Raw genomic sequence first — 19,720 nt, 5'->3', positions numbered from 1 at the left:
GGGGCTGACCACGTCCCATCCTCACACCAGAATGACCAGAACCACCAGGCAGAAACATCCTTTTTTACCCACTTGCCATGCTCATTTTAAAGCATTTTAAAGGCAGGAGGTGAAGTTCTACTCAGAAGCTGTGCCGCCCAGCTGAAGGACTGGAGATGTCCTGGCAACAGCATCCCCAGTGTGACCACGTGCTGACTGCCATACCCTAGGAAAAGCTCTCTCAAAAGATCTGAATGGAAATGCTGAAACCCCAAGGTGATGTGGTTTTCTTTTTAAAGGAAAAGAATTGTATTCAGAGCAAATAAAAAGTTAAGACTTTCACCCTGAAGGTCATTTCCAAAAACGCTGTCAAATCTGAGATGCTGGGCAGTAAAGCATGATGCACAACTCATGGCATCTGTCTGTAGAAGAGGATTTGTCCATTCTGTCCACCACCAAATGAATAACAACTTGTGATTTCTTCTCATTTTGGTAGCAATGCTCTTCCAGTACTGCATTTTTTATTACTACTTGTGCAAGGACACATTTCCTGTGACCAAAGGTAGGCGTGCCAACAGACCTGCTCACGCTTCTTTTTGCATTTGTTGCCTTCTTCACTCTCACATCAACGTAATGGGGAAATTCTTCACTGCTGTGTAAAGGTAATGACTGAAACCCACAAGCCCCTAACTGATACCAGAAGCAAAAGAAGCAAAAAGCCTCACTCTGTTGCTACAGTAAGAATTAACATTTAAAGCAGAGGAAGGAAATGCCACCATTTAAAATACTTAAAGGAAAAAAAGAAGGCTATTTCTCCTGTGTTGCTGGAATTCAGTGTTACCATCTAGTGGGCCCTCGTTTTATCTTCATCTTCACAGCAACCTTGGCTTTGTTTACTCCTGGTGCACAAATCCTATGCCAGTGATCCATCCACTGCAGGTCAAACAGTACTTAATGTACTGATGGCAATCTTGGTTTTCTGCAGGTGTGAAGTTGCCTAACATTGGGTGTGGGGGATATACTATACAACACCATAAAATACTATAAAATTTAAACTACGGCAGCTGAAACATATGATAAACAAATGCATTTATTTCTTCAATTCAGTGTTGCCATCCCACAGCGAGAGCGGCAGAGTCCATGAAATTCGTCCTTCAGTGAAAGGGATGCTTCAGCCAAAGGTGATGAGGCTCTTCCTTCTGACTTTGAGTGAGTGTGGATGGGGCCCTCAGTCTGAAACAGAGAATCAGCTTTGAAAAGATGCATAAGGATTTTGTTTGAATGAGGGTATATCGCTTGAAAAGACAGCTGTGTTCTGACACGGCAGCCAAATTATGCAGAGTGTGGACCGTGTAAAAAAGGTTATCTTTTGTTAATGAGCCTGTTAGTGCAAACAGCGCTTGTAGCAGACAGTTAATTTTAGCTTGAATTTTCTATTTCTGAAACAGAGCAATAAAATGCCTCTGTTGTTCCAAAATCTGCATTTGATAAGGATTGTTTATCTGGCTCATGGAAAACAGCTTACCAGGAATGCAAAAATGCACATTTTGTCTTCTTCAAACATGGGTGCTTGCTTTTATGCCGGTGATTTTATTTTTTTTTCTTCTAGTGCTGTTTTTCCACTAAAACAAAATTAACTCTTTACAAGTATACATTTTGTAATTCCAGTGCTATGACTGAACTGAATAGACATTTCCTGTCTATCTCAAATGGTGTATTTGTTATCTTTTCTGACTGGTACTGGCACCCAGTGGAAATTTGATGATACTGAGCATACCTGGCAGAGAACAGTCATCTTTCACTGCCAAGTCAGCCTGCAGCATAAAAAGGCCCAAAGGAGAGAAGATGATTACTAACTGTGCTCCACCACCCCAGACATTTTGGGTATGATACCAATTGTGACATGGCTTTGGAAAAGATGAGAAAATTAGAGATTTTTTTTTTTTTGCCTGCTTTTGTTTTTTTCTTCTGTATTCTCTTTTCTTCTTGAAGTTTGCTTTGCAAGTAGCACGTATAAATTCATCTCTCTTGTTCAGTTGCATTACAGCTGGAAGGACATACACACACACATTAAAAGGGGTTTCCCTTTTAATTCTGCACCAAAAATCTATACTGGCATGTGCTGGAGATTTGCAGCACTGTGACTCCACGGCATAAAACTGACAAAAAATGTCTCAACCTCAAAACCAGAATAAGGCAAGAGGAACACCACGTGAGTAGGACAATAGCTAGGGAAGGAGGTTTAGGAGATGAGGACATGATCAGAGGGAAGCTCCTTTGTTCCTGGTTTATCATGGTCATAAAAAACTCTTACAGCAGCAGTACCAATCTTGCCTATTTAAAATAGGCAAGAAGATGGTCAGTAATCATCTTCTCGGAGTAGATAAGAATTATTCCTGCAGCATTACCAGATGCTTACCAGAAGGTTAAGTGAGCGCTGCAGGGTGAGCAAGCACACTTGTGCCTCAGAGTGCTGCCATGCTCAAAGCTATGTGCAGCTCTGCAGGATGGGTATTGCCCATAAGCACATGACGGTAATTTTGGGAGTCAGGTTACCACTGATTAGTGTCATTTCTTTATTGCCTGACAGGCAAGCAAACCCCAGGCACAACAGCACTGCTCTTCACACTCTGAGGAACATCACCAATTAGGAATGGCATCCTGAACTCATGTTAACATTGCCAGCAACCTACATCTGTCATCACCGTGTGTGTGAGGAAGGGGGACCAAGCCGAGGAGCGTTTCAGCACCCCATGAGGAATGCCGTGTTCCTTTATTTGCGTCTCCAGATCTTATTCTCGTTCAGCTTCCCAGACATTCATGTTTTTGCTTGTTGCCTTTATGAAACACATCATGTTTGGCAGTAACTGGCCACAGGCAGCCCTGCCAAGTCCCCAGAAGCTTGTCTCCTACATCTGGTTACAGTTCAAAGATGATTTTTTTTTTCCTCTGAAGTGCCTTCCTAAATCAACAAACTGCTTCAGACTCCACGTCTAGTCTGCATGTCATCTGTGCTAGTAAATAGGAGGCCTCTGGACATATCTCAAGGTGTTTAATGAGCATTGCAGTATAGTTTACAAAGACCACAAACAACTAATTAGCTCTATTATTTAAAATGGGAAAAGGCTTGCTAAATCTGGTTTGGCGAAAGGTTTTCTAACATGATGGATTTTGTACCACTTGTGCCCTGAAAGCACTACTGTTAGTACATTGCTAGGTTCTTCCTTGCTAGGAGTCAGGGCTAAATGATGGGCTAATTTGGAGTTCCTAGACTCTGACTCTAACAGAAGAAAGGATTCACAGTAAGACAGTATCTTCAGTGCTCAGGGGGAATCATCAAAATGATGTCGCAGTATCCTTTCCACTCTTGGGGAGCTTCCACCCCCCAACATGCTTAGCACTAGGTATCTCCATTCATATAAAATTTTCAAGAAATACCACAGGGATTTGATAGAAAAGAAATTAACCTAGAATTACAGGACATAATGCTCATTATCCGTCTTTTGGCATAGCATTGAGCAGGGAAGTTAAGGGTAAGCCTTTGACCAGATGTCTACTCTTCTCCCACCAGATCCTTAGGGTAAGTCTCCAGCTTACAGAAAAGTATCACAATGCTTCTGTACCACAGGCATTGCTGTTTCATTAGTGTAGTGGGTAATAGCCTATGTGGCTCTGAAGACTTCGAAAAAGGAGGAGTTCGGGAGGACAAAGAGTTGTTACAAAGGATGTAATTTGAAATATCTAAATGAAATTAAAGGAAATCATATGCTGAAAAATAAATGAATGATGCCATTTTGTCAGGACACAAAGCAGAGTGGATGAAGCAATTACAAAACCAAGAAAAATCTCACCATCTGTAAGAATGAGACAAGATAATTTTAATTAATTATTTGTAATTTTATTTAACTTCAGAAGATCCATTACTGATTCTTCTCTTCAGGACTTGGTGAGCTGCCTGCAAAGGTATGCGTTTTGTTTCTGTACTACAGGAATAAACTCCTATCACATGAAACCTCTTACTCATATTGGAAGCTTTTTCCTCTTGTCTTGCTTTCAAAGGAGATGGCTAACAATAAAAAATAGAAATATACTGGATAGACAATCTGCTACTTATTTTCCTTTCATCAGTTGGTGAAAAATTTGCAAAAACTACATAGAACACAAAAAAACAAAACAAAAAAAAAAAAACCTTTAATTGTTTCACTGAGACAGATGCATACTGCTAAATATAGATTTTAGAGAACTGTTGGTTTCTAAGTTCATAGGATTCATTTCCACTGCTTCTCAGTGGCTCTTTCTCATCCCCCATGTCATTGTCTTTCATTTGTGCAAAATAGGCAGGAGAAGCTTTGCATTCATAGTGCCTGTCAAGAGACTTGAGGTGGATCAACATATGAAGAGCATAGGCAAGAACCAGCAGCAGAATCAGTGACATAACCAATCCCATAAGTATTGCTGGAGAGAAAAAAGATGCACAATCTTTTGCATAGGCAAAATGTCCTTCTTGAATGTTAAAGCCTTGAATCTACAAAGGGAACAGAAGAGCTCATGTTAAACAAAGTATTTGTTGTGCTGCTTACAAACAATTTTATGAATTTGCTCTGGTGCCAGTAAGAACTTTTAATTTAATATCATCATGTTACAAAATTGTATCGAGCTGTGCTAGCTGGAGTTAATGCTCAGAGTTTATCCAGGTCAGTCTTCCAGAAAACGCCAGTTATTCTAATCCCCCTCACTCTGCTGCCCAAAGGATTTGCAGTTTTTATTTTAAACAAAACCTTCTATGATCTCTCTTGATAGCCCAGTCACATTTAATTGTAAGCATGGTACCGTACCTTTCTAGTTTACTGTGCATTTCCAGCATAATTTGTGAAGAATCTCCAAGCTCTCTGTTTCAAACTGCACCAACTTCAATGCACCAAACAAGGTATGCTCAATTGCCTACCCTAATATTAGATTTTTATCATTGGATTCGAGTGTGTGGCACATGGCAGTGAAACAACAAAATTACATGAAGTTGCATTTAACTACAGACAATACCACTAAGTTTTATTTGGGGCTTCAGTCCTAACATGAAGTTCACCAGTTCACACTCAAAGATTGTCTCCTTTGCTAAAATGGGTCCACAAGCATTTATTACCTGGGGAGAAAAAGGGGGTCAACTTTCTCACCCAGTCACCTTTTTCAGCTATTTGACAACACAGGTCCCACATCTCTGCATTTATTTACTTACATACTTATTTGGCTTTTCCTTTATTAAAAGGATTTTCTTCCAGCCTAAGTTTTTGCTTTTTTATTTTCTTGCCCTGAAGGAGATAAATAAATTGGGGTCTATGGATGTTACAAAAGATCCTTCTTCACAGACCTCAGAGTCTGGTGTGAAATAGTCAGCTCTGGGCAATGAAACATGCCTAACAAGGGTGAGCTAGAGAAGGACACAGTTCAGTCAGGGATATCAGACAGTCAGAGGTGGGAACCATCCCCTAAAACTTAGGTGTCTAAAAGCAAGACATCCTAGCCCAGTCATCTTGGGCTCAGTTATTACTAAATATCAAAATACAGGTATTTTCAGATCATGATTAATCTCATCCTAAAATAAGGACTTAAGATGAGTCAGAGGAATTATCCACTGGCTTTAGAGGCAGACTGAGGTGACTGTAACCAGGGCAAAAGGTTAAAATACCCAGTCTTCAAAAGTTGAGTGAGATGAATCCCATACTTGGTGGCTGATGCTGCTGTTGATGTCAGGTTTTAAGAGCCCAGCTCAGAGACATCTAATGTTGACAGTTAAATTCACTTCCTTCACAAAAGAGAAACCCCAGCAAGAAACTATGGAAAATCTATATAGCCCTACAGCTCTACAACCACAATAATTTAAATTTTCATTTCTATTCAATTTCCATTTGATGTTCTATGGAGATCCCATAAACTGTACATGGGAGGTCACTATACCTCATAGGCACTTAATTGCAAAATTCCCCATCAGTCTACCCATGGGATCCATTTGGCTTAATTCCACCTTACCTGGAAATCAATAAAAGTGACTTCCCAAAGCTTTGAAACATCATTTGCAGAGCTGGGTATCAGGAGTGCATCATATCTCTGCAAGCTGCTCACATGTTCACAGTGGAAGGAGTAACTCGCTGGTGCATATATTCTTGTTGCATTAAATGTCGCCAGTACGGAGTGGTTGTAAAGAAGCTGCAGTCTGTGTAAGCTGAACCAGTTCTGAACAGACAGCTCATAATAGCTGGTTGTTAGTAAGAATCTGAAAATATTGTATGGGAAGAAAGATGAGTAAGATCAAAAGTCTAGGAGTTGGCACCATTAAGTTCACATGTCAATCTTAGAAGACACTTCCTCAAGACTTCAGTGATCATTTTGCAACATGACCCAAAGTCCACGAGTAAACAGAGTAAGTTTTATTGATGTCAGTGAGAATTTGCTCCTGAACGCTTCACGTGTGAAATGTGTTGCTCATGCCAAATATACTAAACTGTTCGTATGGAAAACTTCACTTTTGTTACCTACATTGCAGCACATTTATTGGTCTCTGTATATTATAATTTCACACAGTCCCAGAGCAGACTACTGGCATCACAGAGAGCACTGTCGGTTACAATACATACCCCTAAATGCTTGTGTGGCCTAAACTTTAAGTATAACACACTAAGTTGGAATGAGCAGATGAGGTGTGGAAGACTGAAGGCTATAGTGATACGATCCAACACACACTCGGCTTATGCTTCAGTCTTGGTAATACATAAACCACATAATAACACAAAATTATTTATCAGGAAATACTGTTTTCTTCGATCACTGAGAAGCATACTTAAATTAGGTCATAGTTTCATGCCTGTGCAGACCATACTATCAACTTTTTCAACAAAATTCCCCCCCAAAAAAGTGTAACTAACTAGCAAGAGTTAGCAAAAATCTCAGACATGGGAAGATTCTACTCAAATGAGATGATCTGAACTTTTCTCATGAGTAGAAAATCCAACATAGAAGAAGAAAAGCCTTAATAAAATGGAATAGCCAAGCAAATGGCAGCCTGCAAGTGTCTTGGTTATACCAGAGAATCATAGAAAGGTTTGAGTTGACAGGGACCATGAAAGATAATCTAGTTCCTACCCTGCTTCCTTGGGCAGGAACACCTCCCACTAGATCAACATACCATATAATCAACAGTTCTACCAGGTTATTTTTGCTTATATAAACTCTCCCCCCCAAAATTACACAAGCAACTGCATAACAATAGATACTAACACGTGATTACCTAACATTTTGCTTTAGCACATAACTTACCTAATAACAAGTCCCTTTAGATTGCCAATGTCTCCAAACTTCAGAGAAAGCCTGGGTCAAAAAGCAAGTAATGTCAGGCTAGATAAAAACTTCAGAAGTCTTAAGAGAAAAAATAGCACAAAAGATTGAGTCATACATAAAACCTTCTACTCGGTATACCTTTAAAGTCAATACCAAAAAAAAGAAAAAATTTTGAATGAGGCCTAGACTATCCAGAAACAACAGAACTGAAAGATCAATTTTTGACATACATCCCACTGTTTCCAACCTTGGTTGATAATTGGTTTTATTTGATCTCTGTGCTCCTTCTCAAGTCAACAAGGCTAATCTATAATACAATCTCTTAATCGTGTATCACCAGTGTATGTCATTAAAAAGAGCTACACATAATCCTCCTCTTTTTAGGTACTAGAGCATAACAAATCCATATGTTTTTTGAGTTCAAACTTGTGCATCAATAGAGAAATAAAAATGCACTGGCTGTGAGGCAGCTCTACAAAGCTTATGTACAGTCAATATGGGCATCTTAAGTTTACTTAAGTGAAAGGCACTAGCAGGTTCGCTGTAAATTAGGACATGAAGCTCCACATGCATTCTCCAACAACTCTTTAACGATCTCAGGAGTTAATGCACCATAGCACGGTGTAGATGGAACACAGTGAAACCATGCAGCTTCTGAAAGACTTTTTGAACGTAATGCTAAAGAATAAACAAAACAAAACAAATAGATAGATATATGATTTCATACAACATGTAGATGTCTTCTGCACATTCCATACACTGAATCTAGACCATCCCTTGTTTTATTACAAAGGGAAATCAGGGACTGAGGATAGCAATATCACAGATGAGGATTAGACACAGGAAAACGCATAGCTGCCTGATCCATAACTTGGTGCTTAAAATAAATAAACAAATAAATAAATGAAAAGAAATCCTGTGGGCTGGTTTACTATATTTACATGGCAAATGCATATGCATTTGGGGCCATGTCCTGGCTCCAGCTACTCTGCATTGATCAGACAGTATAAAGCAGCTTGGAAGCTAATCTAAAGTCACAACAGAGGATTGTCTTAACAAAGAAGGCTGGAGATGAGAGAAGTTTAAGAGACTTTTCTGGGGTGAGAAAAACAGGGCAATTCATCATGTGAGCACTCAGCCAGATAATCCACTGCCTAAGTTGCTAAGCCACTATCCATCATATTTGAGAAGCTGTGGCAGTCCAGTGAAGTTCTCACCGACTGGAAAAGGAGAAATATAACCCCTATTTTTAAAAAAGGGAGAGAAGGAGACAAGGGTAACTACAGGTCAGCCAGTCACCTCTGTGCCCAGTAAGATCATGGAGCAGACCCTCCTGGAAACCATGCTAAGGCACAAGGAAAATAAGGAGGTGACTGGTGACAGCCAACAGGGCTTTGCTACGGGGAGATGATGCCTGACAAACCTGGTGGCCTGCTATGATGGGGTTACAGCAATGGGGGATGGGGGAAAAGCAGCTGATGTCATCTACCTGGACTTCTGTATAGCATTTGACACTCTCTCAATGATATCCTTGTCTCTAAACATGGATTTGACAGGTGGGCCACACAGTGGATAAGGAATTGACTGGATGGTCACACTGCGTTGCAGTCAGTGGCTCAATGTCCAGGTGCAGATCAGTGTTCCTCAGGGGACAGTACTGGGACTGGTGCTGTTCAACATTCAAAGAGCTGAGGTCACTAAGACTCATGTTTTCTCTAGGTATCCCAAATAAATCAAGCATAGAACATGTAAGAAAGCATCACCATTGTGAAGGTGTAGCAATTTCCTCTCTCTGCAGAACAGAGGCGGAAAGGCTCAGTAGTCACAGTATTTCTCTTGACATAGGCAAAAAAATTCTAACCTCAGCTTCAAACAAAGCACCGAGGTCCTGCCTGCCTTTAGCACCTGTGTCCCTATTTTGAGACTACTAAAAGAACATGAAAGAAAGAATGATAAGGTCAGATGTGACAGATAAAATCACTCCGGACTCACAGATTTTGAGATCAAACATCAGACGTGTTTTTTACACGGATAGAAGGCATGCCAAGGGCATCCTGTAAAGTTCTGTTTCCTGATTCTTCCTGTAGCTTTTCTTAATGTATGGTGTGTTCTACAAATTCCCAAATATCTTCCAATACATTGCATCAAGCAAGAACATTGCAAGAACAGCATTGTGGTGGGTTGACCACAGCCAGCAGCTAAGCCCCACAGAGCCACTCTCACCCACTGCCCATCTCCACTTCAGTGGGACAGGAGAGGATACAAAGAGAGAAAGCTTGTTTGTTAGGACAGAGCTCCATAAATGAAGGACAGAAGGCTGAAAATTGTTCAGCAACCACCAAAACATAAGTCAACACTGTTTTAGCAACAAGTCCAAAACAGAGCACTATACACTGTGAAGAAAATTCAGCAAATGCCAAGTTAGGTGTTCACTGCCTAATTTTTAGACTACCAGAATGGAACCAGCAACCTGGTATAAGATGTGGAGCCAAACTGTATAGTACGTGGAGGAAGAAAATTTTTAGGGTACACTACAAAGGAGATAAAAAAGAACCTGCTTTTCTAGTATGGCCATGGGATTGGAGGATTTAGGATCTAGTTAGGTTTAACATATATTCTCACTCACATTAGGCAGGAGCAAGGCATTGAACTGTTAGTGCTGAAGTAATGCATGACAGACTGGGATGCAGATTCCAGTTTTTTTGGAGACCCTTCAGGTCACACATAAAACTCTAGTGAATTCACCTTTCAGATTCAGCAACTCACAAATCATATCATGGGACCCGGGGCTACCCAATTCTGTCTCCAAATACGTGGGTCCAAAAGTATATAACCCATGCCGCCATGCTGCCTGCAGTGTCAGGCCACTGTAGGAAGGAGCTTGCCCCTGAGGTACCAGGGCTCGACACCAGATATTACAAGGCTTGTTCCTTCAGTATTTATTTACTAGACTTGTTATCTGGTACTAGTTTCACTAGCATCTTACATCGCATTGTCTTCACTGCAGTTTGAATCTCCAACATCCACTGTTGCATGGACACCAAACGTCTTCTCAGTCAAATCCAGCTGCGTGTGGTTTTCAAACTTAATCATGATCCTCTTGGCCCAGAAGAGAATGCAGGGTGTGCCGTTAACCGTGACGTTGAGAGGGCTGTGGTGGCTGGGGGTGAACGGCCTCCAGGATGCTCTTTCTAGCTGTTCTTTCCTGCTCAAGTTGTAGCTGACAACCTGATGGGCCGCACACAAAAAAAGTATCAAAAGATGGGCATTTCAGTAGTTACTCTCCATCCTACCACAATAAGTAAGGTCAGCACTTGCAAAGCACCTTTGGAGCAAGTTTTCAGCTGCAGCAGTACTGAACTGAGGGAGCAGAGAGGTCTCTAACAAACCCCTTCCTACCCTGGGACTGGCAGCGCACCATGCAGACCTGTAGCTCCAGCATGACCACCCAGAGAGCCAATGTAAGTTAGATTTGTTCTTCTAGTTGCTCTAGCACAGAATCATTGGGGAAAAGGACATTTTTGGCATGCTCCCGTCTCACCCCAGCACACACAAAGCTGCCCAATATCAGAAGTTGAAGCAATGATAGAATCACAAGCTGCTCACCACAGCAGAATGCCCTGTAGGCCAGCTGCAGTTCATAAGACTGAATCCTGGGAACTACAGGTTCCACGTCCTCTCTGGACATCAGAAAAAATACTATTCATTTTGAGCCAAAGAAAGACAATTTGGTTGTGAGGCAGTGTAATTTGAGACTGTGAGTTAGGACTCAGAAATGCTTTCAAAAGGTAAGAGTAATTTTCATATTTGAAACTAAGATTTCCAGACACCAACTCTTTGCCAGCTGTACATAGGTCCTAGCTGAATATAATAATTCATGTAACATCTGCATGGCTGTTTTGCAAGCTATATCATTGAGCAAATTCAAATCATATATGAACAAGAGAGGTGTTCTGTGTTTCAGTCATAAACACCATCTTATCAGGCTCCAGAAGGGACACAGTTAAGCCCCAAAGCTTTGTCTTAGCTTAAAGAGAGATGGTTTTTTTTTGTTGTTGTTAAGATTAGCAAATCATGTCTCCCAGCTCAGGCCCTGAAAGACCCTTTTGATACTTGACCTTACATATGGCACAAGACTGCTTTAGGAATTAAAATGAGTAAGTGCTCACAGCAACAAGCAGAAAGCAAGGTAAGAATGAAAGAGATTTTATCAACCAAGTATTTACATTAGGCTGTATAACTGCAGGGTTTTTGACAGGGAAGCCTCTGCCTCAGTTTTTAACAAAACCTACAAGCTGGACTCAGGAGTAACTCCCACCCAATTTAAACAAACACCAGTTTTGACTCAGATATTCTTTTAGTAACAAGTAATATAAGCAAAATACTGGCTACTGCAGCCAAATGGAGTTGCACAAAATATGGGCAGCATGATTTGATTCTTTTAATATGACCCTGTGCCTGAACCCAGTGCCAATCAGCACAAGAGGTGGCAGTAGAAGTCCTACCTCATGTCTCAGAAAAGCAGAAGATATATCGTAATGCATGTTATGAATCAGTACCACAATGATTCAGAGAATTTTGTTGCCTATTTCTTGTAAATAACAGATTAATTCAATAATATAAATTTAAAAGATTGCAATATATTATGACAAATATATATATACTTTACAGATTACAGATAGAGTTCTTTCTGTAATTACCTGTGTAACTGCTACTTGATTTACGATAAATTTTGGCTTCACACCACCATCGTAGCGTCGACCTGCAGATGAAAGTGTTTTATGAGCCTATGAAGAAAACATTCAATCATTCATACAAGCATAATTTTGCGTGTTCTGATGCAAATAGTTAGCAGCCATGCACAAAATATGTTTTTCAGAATAACTGATTTTGTTTTAGGAAATATTCGGCTTGATGTAAATATTGCCTTCAAAATATCCATCTTCCAGTTTAGTTTACCTTTATCATATAACAAGGTTCCTCTTATTTTCATTGAATATCTTACCATCTTTACAGAGAATTTCTTTCCCTGAACCGAACAGAGATGGAAACCTCTGACAAATAAACTCATGGACTGCCTGGTTGCCAGGAGAGTGAAGATTCACAGGTGAGAAATCACTTCACAGACACTCTTATAGCTCCATCCTTTAAACATTTAACTTTTTTCATTTGTTTACCAAAAAAAAATAAAAATAAAAATAAAAATAAAAATAAAAATAAAAATAAAAATAAAAATAAAAATAAATAAATAAAAAATAGTGAATCCTTCTTCCTTCCCTATTTTCACTATGTCTCAGACTCAGTCAGTACATGATTATTTCAAACAGTCAAATCCCTTAAAGGTTATCTGTTAAACATGGATATGCTTTGACAAAACATTTGACAACAGTCACTAATACCAAAAGAAGCAACAGCTGGGAATGAAAAAATTGTAGTAACAGAGACAGTATCCAGGTATTCAGCCCACTGAAAGCCTTACCAGTACTCTGCAGAGTATCTTGGTCTGAAAACACACGTGAACTGGAAGAGAAGAGAAAAATATTTGTTTTACAGAATCTGGATTTGAAGTCTGCAGCAAGATTATTAGTAAGAGCTCCTGTTGCTCAATCAATGTTCAATCAATAAAACACTCAAAATGTAACTCAGATCCCTGGCTGGTTAATGTCACAGGAACAGGACAGGACAATCCTGAAGACAGTATACGCAGGCTAAAAATACCTCATTTTCAGAGGTTCCTGATGTGGATTTTCCTCTCAGGCATTCCCATGTCCTTACTGTATCAACCAAAGGCTTCATGATTCCTCTTGTACACTTCCACAACCACCAGAGGGCTGTGCCTGCTCCCAGAGACCACAGGCAGCAGCACCTACCTACCTGCACTGTCTGGTAGATGGAGAGCAGCCTTCCAGATGCTTTGGATGAGAGGAACTGAAACACTTCCAGCCCAAAAGCAGGGTGCACCAGGATAACACTGCACGCACCCCAGGCCCTGCTGAGGATCAAGAGCAGCACATCCAACTGCTCCAGGACAGAAAAAATGTATCAGGCTAGCACGCCTTGAGCCTGGACATATGGATATCTAAAGACGGCTCCTGAAGGGCTCCAAACAATCTCAAATCCCATGGAAGTCAACATGCAAGGCAGGGAGCAAGTGAGGCACGTATCAGGTGACAATTATCAGGCTCACAAAATTTACAGCCTTTGATTTTCTTCCTTTGGTATAGTTCAGAAAGACATCTTAAGCTGATGTAAGTAAGATCTGCTTTCCTGAACTGGAGAATCAAGTCCAGCAAATTTACTCACATCACCAAGGGGGGCTCTCCATTAGGACCAGGCTCCACTTTTTGAGTCACAGGTAACACCTTGACAACCCCTCCTGCCCCCTCCACACCACAGCAGCTTCCTGAGGACCTGCAGCTCTTTACTGTGGATTGATCTGCCTATCTCATGCAGCATGTCCACTCTCACACCCACTACCAGCACCCCCAGCAGGTGGGCACACTGGCCAGCAGCCCTCCCACACTCACAGCCCAGTATATCCCTGAAGGAGCTTTGCATGCGCTGGCCTCCCCCTGCATGCAGTGCCTCCAGGCCACGAGGGATGGCAGAGAGGCAAGAGGAGAGGACTTTCCTCACAGCCACTTCACATGGGAATGTGCTTCTCTGTTCTTTTCTTGCTTTCTTACCAGCTTTCAAACCCACTACAGAAGTAAAATACTTGAAATGACACATGCAAAGACCAGAATATGGGAGGGCTTCAAGCGGGAGAGATACCAACCTAACTGCCACCACAGCATCCCTAATGGCAGGCAGGTGTGAGAGCATCATATCGCCACCAGAAGAGAAACGTAGAGCAGCCTCAAAGCCTGCCCTGCTTGCTGTCATGCCCAAGCAGCTCTGGCAGTAAGGGAATTAGATCCCACTGAACCTGACTTGCCTGAAACCCATGGGAATTTTACCAATTTCAGCAAAGCCCAGATTTCTCACACAGTATCTTGTTTGTGCTCATGGTTCAGAAGGGCAGGAGCCTCTTTCTTCTGAGCAGCACCTCTTCAGGGAGAACATCTTTTCACAGGCATATTCTGTGCTGCCAATAATAGATCTGCCGTTGTCCCCTGCAAGCTCTTCAAACCCACAAGGCAAAAGAGACAAAAATGAGTGGAGTCCATGTCCCAGTTTGTCACTTTGTCACCAAACACCAGGTCTGATGAGCAGCGTGGCTCCAGAGCACCAGGCAGGCTGCTCAGCCTCTTCAGCAACCAAGGCAATAAAACAGAAGACAGTCTCCAGAGAAAACGTGACAGAGTACGAAAAGACAGCTAAGCTCCACAGCCCCCACACCAGTGACTTTAATCTGAGCTGAAAGAACCTTGACAAGATCTCACGTTCAAAAGGAAGTTCAATATAGACGACACTGTTTAAAATCAACCTGGCAGTTTTAATTACACACAGTGAGCCCAACTCCTCCCTCAGCCAAGAGTGTTTAAAGCCCAGGGACTTCAGGGAGGCTGTGCACTTCCAAGTGCCACAGTCTCCTCACCACCGTCTTGGAGCCAGGGCTTGGCACTGAGCTGAGGCCTTGCGGCAGCTCACAGGTCCCACAGCCCTCAAAGATACATGGGAATGACTCCCATTTTGACAGGTACCTTAAAAAGGGCTGGTTGGATCCACTACAGTTCCCTTATCTGCCTGCCCATGACCTAGCCATGAGCCCCTTTTTTTTTTAACCCACTGCTTCACAAGGAACCAGCAGGAGCAGAGGCCTTGTGCTGTGCCCACCCAAGCAGAGCAATGAAGAGTATAATCCCAGAGCAAACTTGGAAACTGTAACTGCAGCAGGATCCCACTGAGATGCATAAAGACCTGGCATTTCTCACCTTTTCTTACCTAAGGCTCGCTATAGCCCAAGCTCCACCAGAATGCCGCCATCAGAACACGCAGCAGACTTCTGCCATGGAGAACTGGCTGTCATAAGAGATGACTGCAACAGACCAGATTTTGTTCTCTTGCCCAGGCAAAGCTCTCTCTTAAGTTCCTTAGTGATTAAGAACATGGTCTTTGCTATTTGAACCCATCAAAGTTTTCTTTTCTAGTCTGTCATGACAGATTGTGCCTTCAGGACAGAGAAGGCAGCAGCTCATCTGGGCATTTTTTCTTGACAATAACTATAAAAATGAGGCACAACAAAAAGGACTTAATGTGAATTATTTTGTTATAAAAACTTAAGTTATATTTAGTTACATCTATATATATTTAATTATCCTTAGTTATACAGTTATCTTTCCTGCACATGCTTAGTTAAAAGCTCAAGGCCCATTATTTCGTTTTGGAAATTGCCATGCTGAGGCATGCAGACTACGATGAGAGGAGACAGGTGAAATTGCATAATCCAGTTCACTTTGTTATTTGACTTGAAAGGTTCTTCTGCCACTCTGGAAAGAGGAAGGGTTGTTTTTGGTTTTTGATTGTCGATTAAAAAAATAAACATTACTTAGCACCCATCTGGGATGATGCTAACACCGTGGTTGTGCTGAATAGGTTCTCCTTGAGGAATACTAATTGATAAGCAACTTCAAGCCTTCAGGAGAGCATGCAATGAATATATGAGGTATAATAATTGCAAAAACCTTTGTGGGGTTATACTCTGAACAGAATAGTATCAAACACTCCACACAGACCATGAGGCTCAGGTGAGGAGCCTGTGACAATACAGTTTGACTCCTTTACTTCACATGCGGTACACCACAGCAATGCACAGCCATGATGCTCCTCAACAAATGCCACGTTTTCTTATCTCAGCATGAAGCTGCTCAAATATAGATGAATGTGCACAGCTAATGAAATATTCATGCTTTTATGAGGAATGCAGTGGAGACAGTGACCCAGGAACCACTGCTAAGTACCACGGTATGACAAATACTGTCAGCCACATGGCACACATCTGGGAGGCCTGCAGAAGCATACAAGTGAAGAACCTCCACCTAGGAGGCACTAGTTTAGGCAGAAGTACTCCTGTTTATTACCCCATTTATCAGCAATGCCAGCTGTCTCCTTACCACATGAAACCCCCTCAGAGAAAGGACTTAGCCATCAAGTCAATGCTTGCAGAGTTTGTTTGCCCTGGTACAGCCCAACCACTATGGCACAGGCAGTGTATCAGTGGCACAAGGGAAGAATTACCTCCTTGTCTCTGAACAGCCACACGCTGATGTTGATTTTATCAGGTCTATCAACTGCCTTTGACACTTACATCCCTGAGGTGTCACAGAAGCGTGTCATCTGTGACAGAATGGGTGGCCTTCAATAACCACCCTGCTGTCAAATAAGCAGCCTTTCCAACCAAAGGCGAGCTGGAGAACTGACAGGTGACCTCTGGTAGCTAGGCACTTTTGCCCTCTGATGAAGCATGCTGCATAGGATAAAAGCATTGAAAAATAAAAAAAAATAATAATAATAAATAAATAATTAAAAAGGAAAAGAATGATGCAACAAAAATATGTATTCCCTGGTATACATAGAAATGTTAACTACGTTAATGGGAGACAGGACACTAGCACTAGCTAGCCCTAGCTAGAGCTTTCTTCTCCACTGCCTGCAAAACTATCAGCAAAGAGTGGCTGCAAATCAATAAGAGAAAATCATTTTTAGCAAACCCAAATATAGGCTAGACTTTTAAATGTGCAATATTTTTTGGCCACTCTATGCTATAGCAACTTCAACTTCAACCACATGCATAGTGTATGCTTTGATGACTGAAATATTTCTTTACCAGTTCATAGGTAACTATTCCAGATCCACTCAGACATGCATGCTGTATGTTGAATTTACCATTCCAAGTATGTCAGGAACCCATATGAAATTGGCTTAGCCCTAATACAAAGCACTGGAATGACTAATCACTATGTAAAACCCAATTAAACAAGATTATAAGTATAAAGAAGTGTAAATTCCCTCTTATCAGATAACATTATCCATCTACATAAGATAACAAAGTCTAATTTGTTTATCTGAAAAAGTTCATATAGACTCCAGCCCTTGAAGAGTAGTCTTTTGGCCACTGAAGAGAGCCAAATGAATAAAGCTGGCACTCAACTGTAACCAAGTGTGCAAGCCATATAGGTAGTTTTCATGCCATCAGTTAAATAATTTGAGGGAAGCGAGATTCATAGCCGCCTTTTACTCTTCATATTGCTGCTCCCACAAAGTGCATCAGATGGTAAAACCTACTCTACCATAGTATTTACTCCAGAAATATCACTGTCCAATATTAATACTGTCCAATATTAATACTGTCCAGCTGCAGACCACCTCACTGACTGCTGAGCTAGTTTCAATAATTTATGAAGTATTTAGTTGGAGAACAATGGAACATTGTAGGGACATTGGTCATAAGTAATTTCTCTGAAGTTATTAAACTAGAAATGCAAGTCTGAGAGATCAGATTCAGGAAAAAATCTAGTTCCTTCTAAGAAACGTTCTTAACAAAAAATGTTATTGAATTTAAAATGTGTCTTTTAAAGTTATATCATTAATAAACATCTACAAGGCTCGTGTCTCTTTATAGCATTTAAGTATTCTAATTTTGGTATCCTCATCTCTGATGGGATGCAGTCAGACAGATTGGCATAATTATTTTATAATGTACTGTGTATTGTGGTTTGATCTATGTCTGAACAGAATCAGAACTGACAAGACACTCATTTGTTTTTAATATAAATAACGAAATTGAGCTCACAGAAATTCTACCAGTTTACAGGTATGATCTCACCTCCACTGAATGCAAAGGCTAAATTCCCATTCAATTCAATGGCATCAGGACCACAACTGCATTTCTTACTTTTTATTAGAATAAAGTTCATGTAATGTTTCATTGCTTTGTTTCACTCAAATCTTCATCTGATTGCAGAAAAGTGCAGTTATTATAAGGCACTAACAAATCTGCAAACTGGCAGAGGAGAGTGCCAAGTAATCTATTTAAATGAAAACATATTGCAGCACTTATTGGTCACTGACTACCATCTCTCGTAATACAAGCTTAAGCAAATCACCACATGTCCTTCTTGCCTTAAATGCACAGATTTTATTGCCAGCTGTGATCTTCATCAGCATATTTGATCCTTGTGTTATTAGTGACTTTGGAGCATCATTCTACTAATACAGTTTAGACTATTTTCACTTTTACAGTGCTTGCCTTTAGAAAATCCTCTTGCTCTTGCTCTGATTCAGGCTTCCTATTTATATTTCACTAAAGAAAGAAATGTCATTAAAAAACAATGATGAATGCAAATCTCTAGTAATTTCATAATTTTAAGATTATATTTTTTTGCAATTTTGAATTCACATTTTGAATACCCATTCTACACAAGTAGAATATTTTAGCACCTATGTTTCTTGGAGTACTTTTCACACCTTTGCTGTTACTTTATTTATAACTCTGTTTTTATGTAGACCAGGGAAAGTCAGAGTGAGAGAATCATTAAAATGTAATGTAACACAGATGCTCAGAAAACATCAGTTTTTAAACCATTTTTACTGTTGTATATAAAATTGTTTTAGAGTCACATTTTTATGCAGCATAGGCTCCAGAATAAATTCTGTATTAGTCCCATGTGTTTTCAAACCTGGAAGGAAAATTAAAACCATGCCCTTCCAAACAGTCTGAACTGCAGACAAATCTGCTCCCACACAACGCAAATAAATGACAGTGCTTAACACACGCACTCAACTTCACCAGCACAGCTAATCGACCAGCACTCACCTGCCATCCGCCACCACAGACACCGAGAGCCCGCCACATAGGAGGAGCAGCAAGAAGCTGACCGCCGCGTTTCTTTCCATGGGGATGAGAGCCGGTGCCTCCACACCAAGCACATCTGCTCCTCTGTGCTCGGGGGGGAGCAGGGCAGCCCCGCACGCCCTGGCTGAGTGATGGACTGCAGATGCAACCAATGGCAGGCAGCATCTGCCACTCCATCGCCGCACTGGTACCCACGGGAGAAAGTCTTGGTGTGCTCGGATTTATTCACGCCGGCTGCCGGCGCCAACCGCGGGCACGTTCCACATCCCTGTGCATGGAGGGTTGGTAGTGTGGGGGGAAATTGTATCAGGATGTGGCGTGTCTGCTCCAGGAAAGCAAAAACAGGTGGTCTCTCCAAACTCTGAAATTACACTGAGGCTGGACCGGAGAGCGTTTGTTACCTGTTAATCAAACCTAGCCCTAAAGAAAGGTGAAGGCTGTGTTTCCAAACAGCTCTGAAATTTCCCAGCCTGCATGATAAGCTGAAAAAGGATTACATGTATATTAAAGAAGTCCTGTAATACCTTTATTATAGCATAGTACCCCCATTTCACAGATACAAAAGCAGACATAGACAGCTCAGCAGTTAAACTCTCAGAACCGATTTCCTTTCCT

General features: G+C 41.1%; 1 protein-coding gene across 1 annotated transcript; it reads right to left on the bottom strand.

The window, feature by feature from the left end:
- Nucleotides 1–3,841: 3,841 nt before the first annotated feature.
- Nucleotides 3,842–19,282, bottom strand: LOC309890241 (V-type proton ATPase subunit S1-like protein; the record flags this gene model as incomplete). The annotated part of the gene is made up of 6 exons (XM_082783928.1): nucleotides 3,842–4,504; nucleotides 6,004–6,247; nucleotides 7,288–7,338; nucleotides 10,295–10,536; nucleotides 12,009–12,095; nucleotides 19,067–19,282. The coding sequence occupies 6 exons, from the start codon at nucleotides 19,280–19,282 to the stop codon at nucleotides 4,202–4,204; spliced, it is 1,143 nt and encodes a 380-aa protein (XP_082640054.1). The 3' UTR covers nucleotides 3,842–4,201.
- Nucleotides 19,283–19,720: the final 438 nt, after the last annotated feature.

The sequence above is a fragment of the Aythya marila genome (assembly GCF_965140915.1).
Source record: "Aythya marila genome assembly, chromosome: Z".
NCBI classification, from domain to species: domain Eukaryota; kingdom Metazoa; phylum Chordata; class Aves; order Anseriformes; family Anatidae; genus Aythya; species Aythya marila.
The sequence above is the reverse complement of the archived record's forward strand: the minus strand, read 5'-3'. Positions and strand labels throughout refer to the sequence as shown.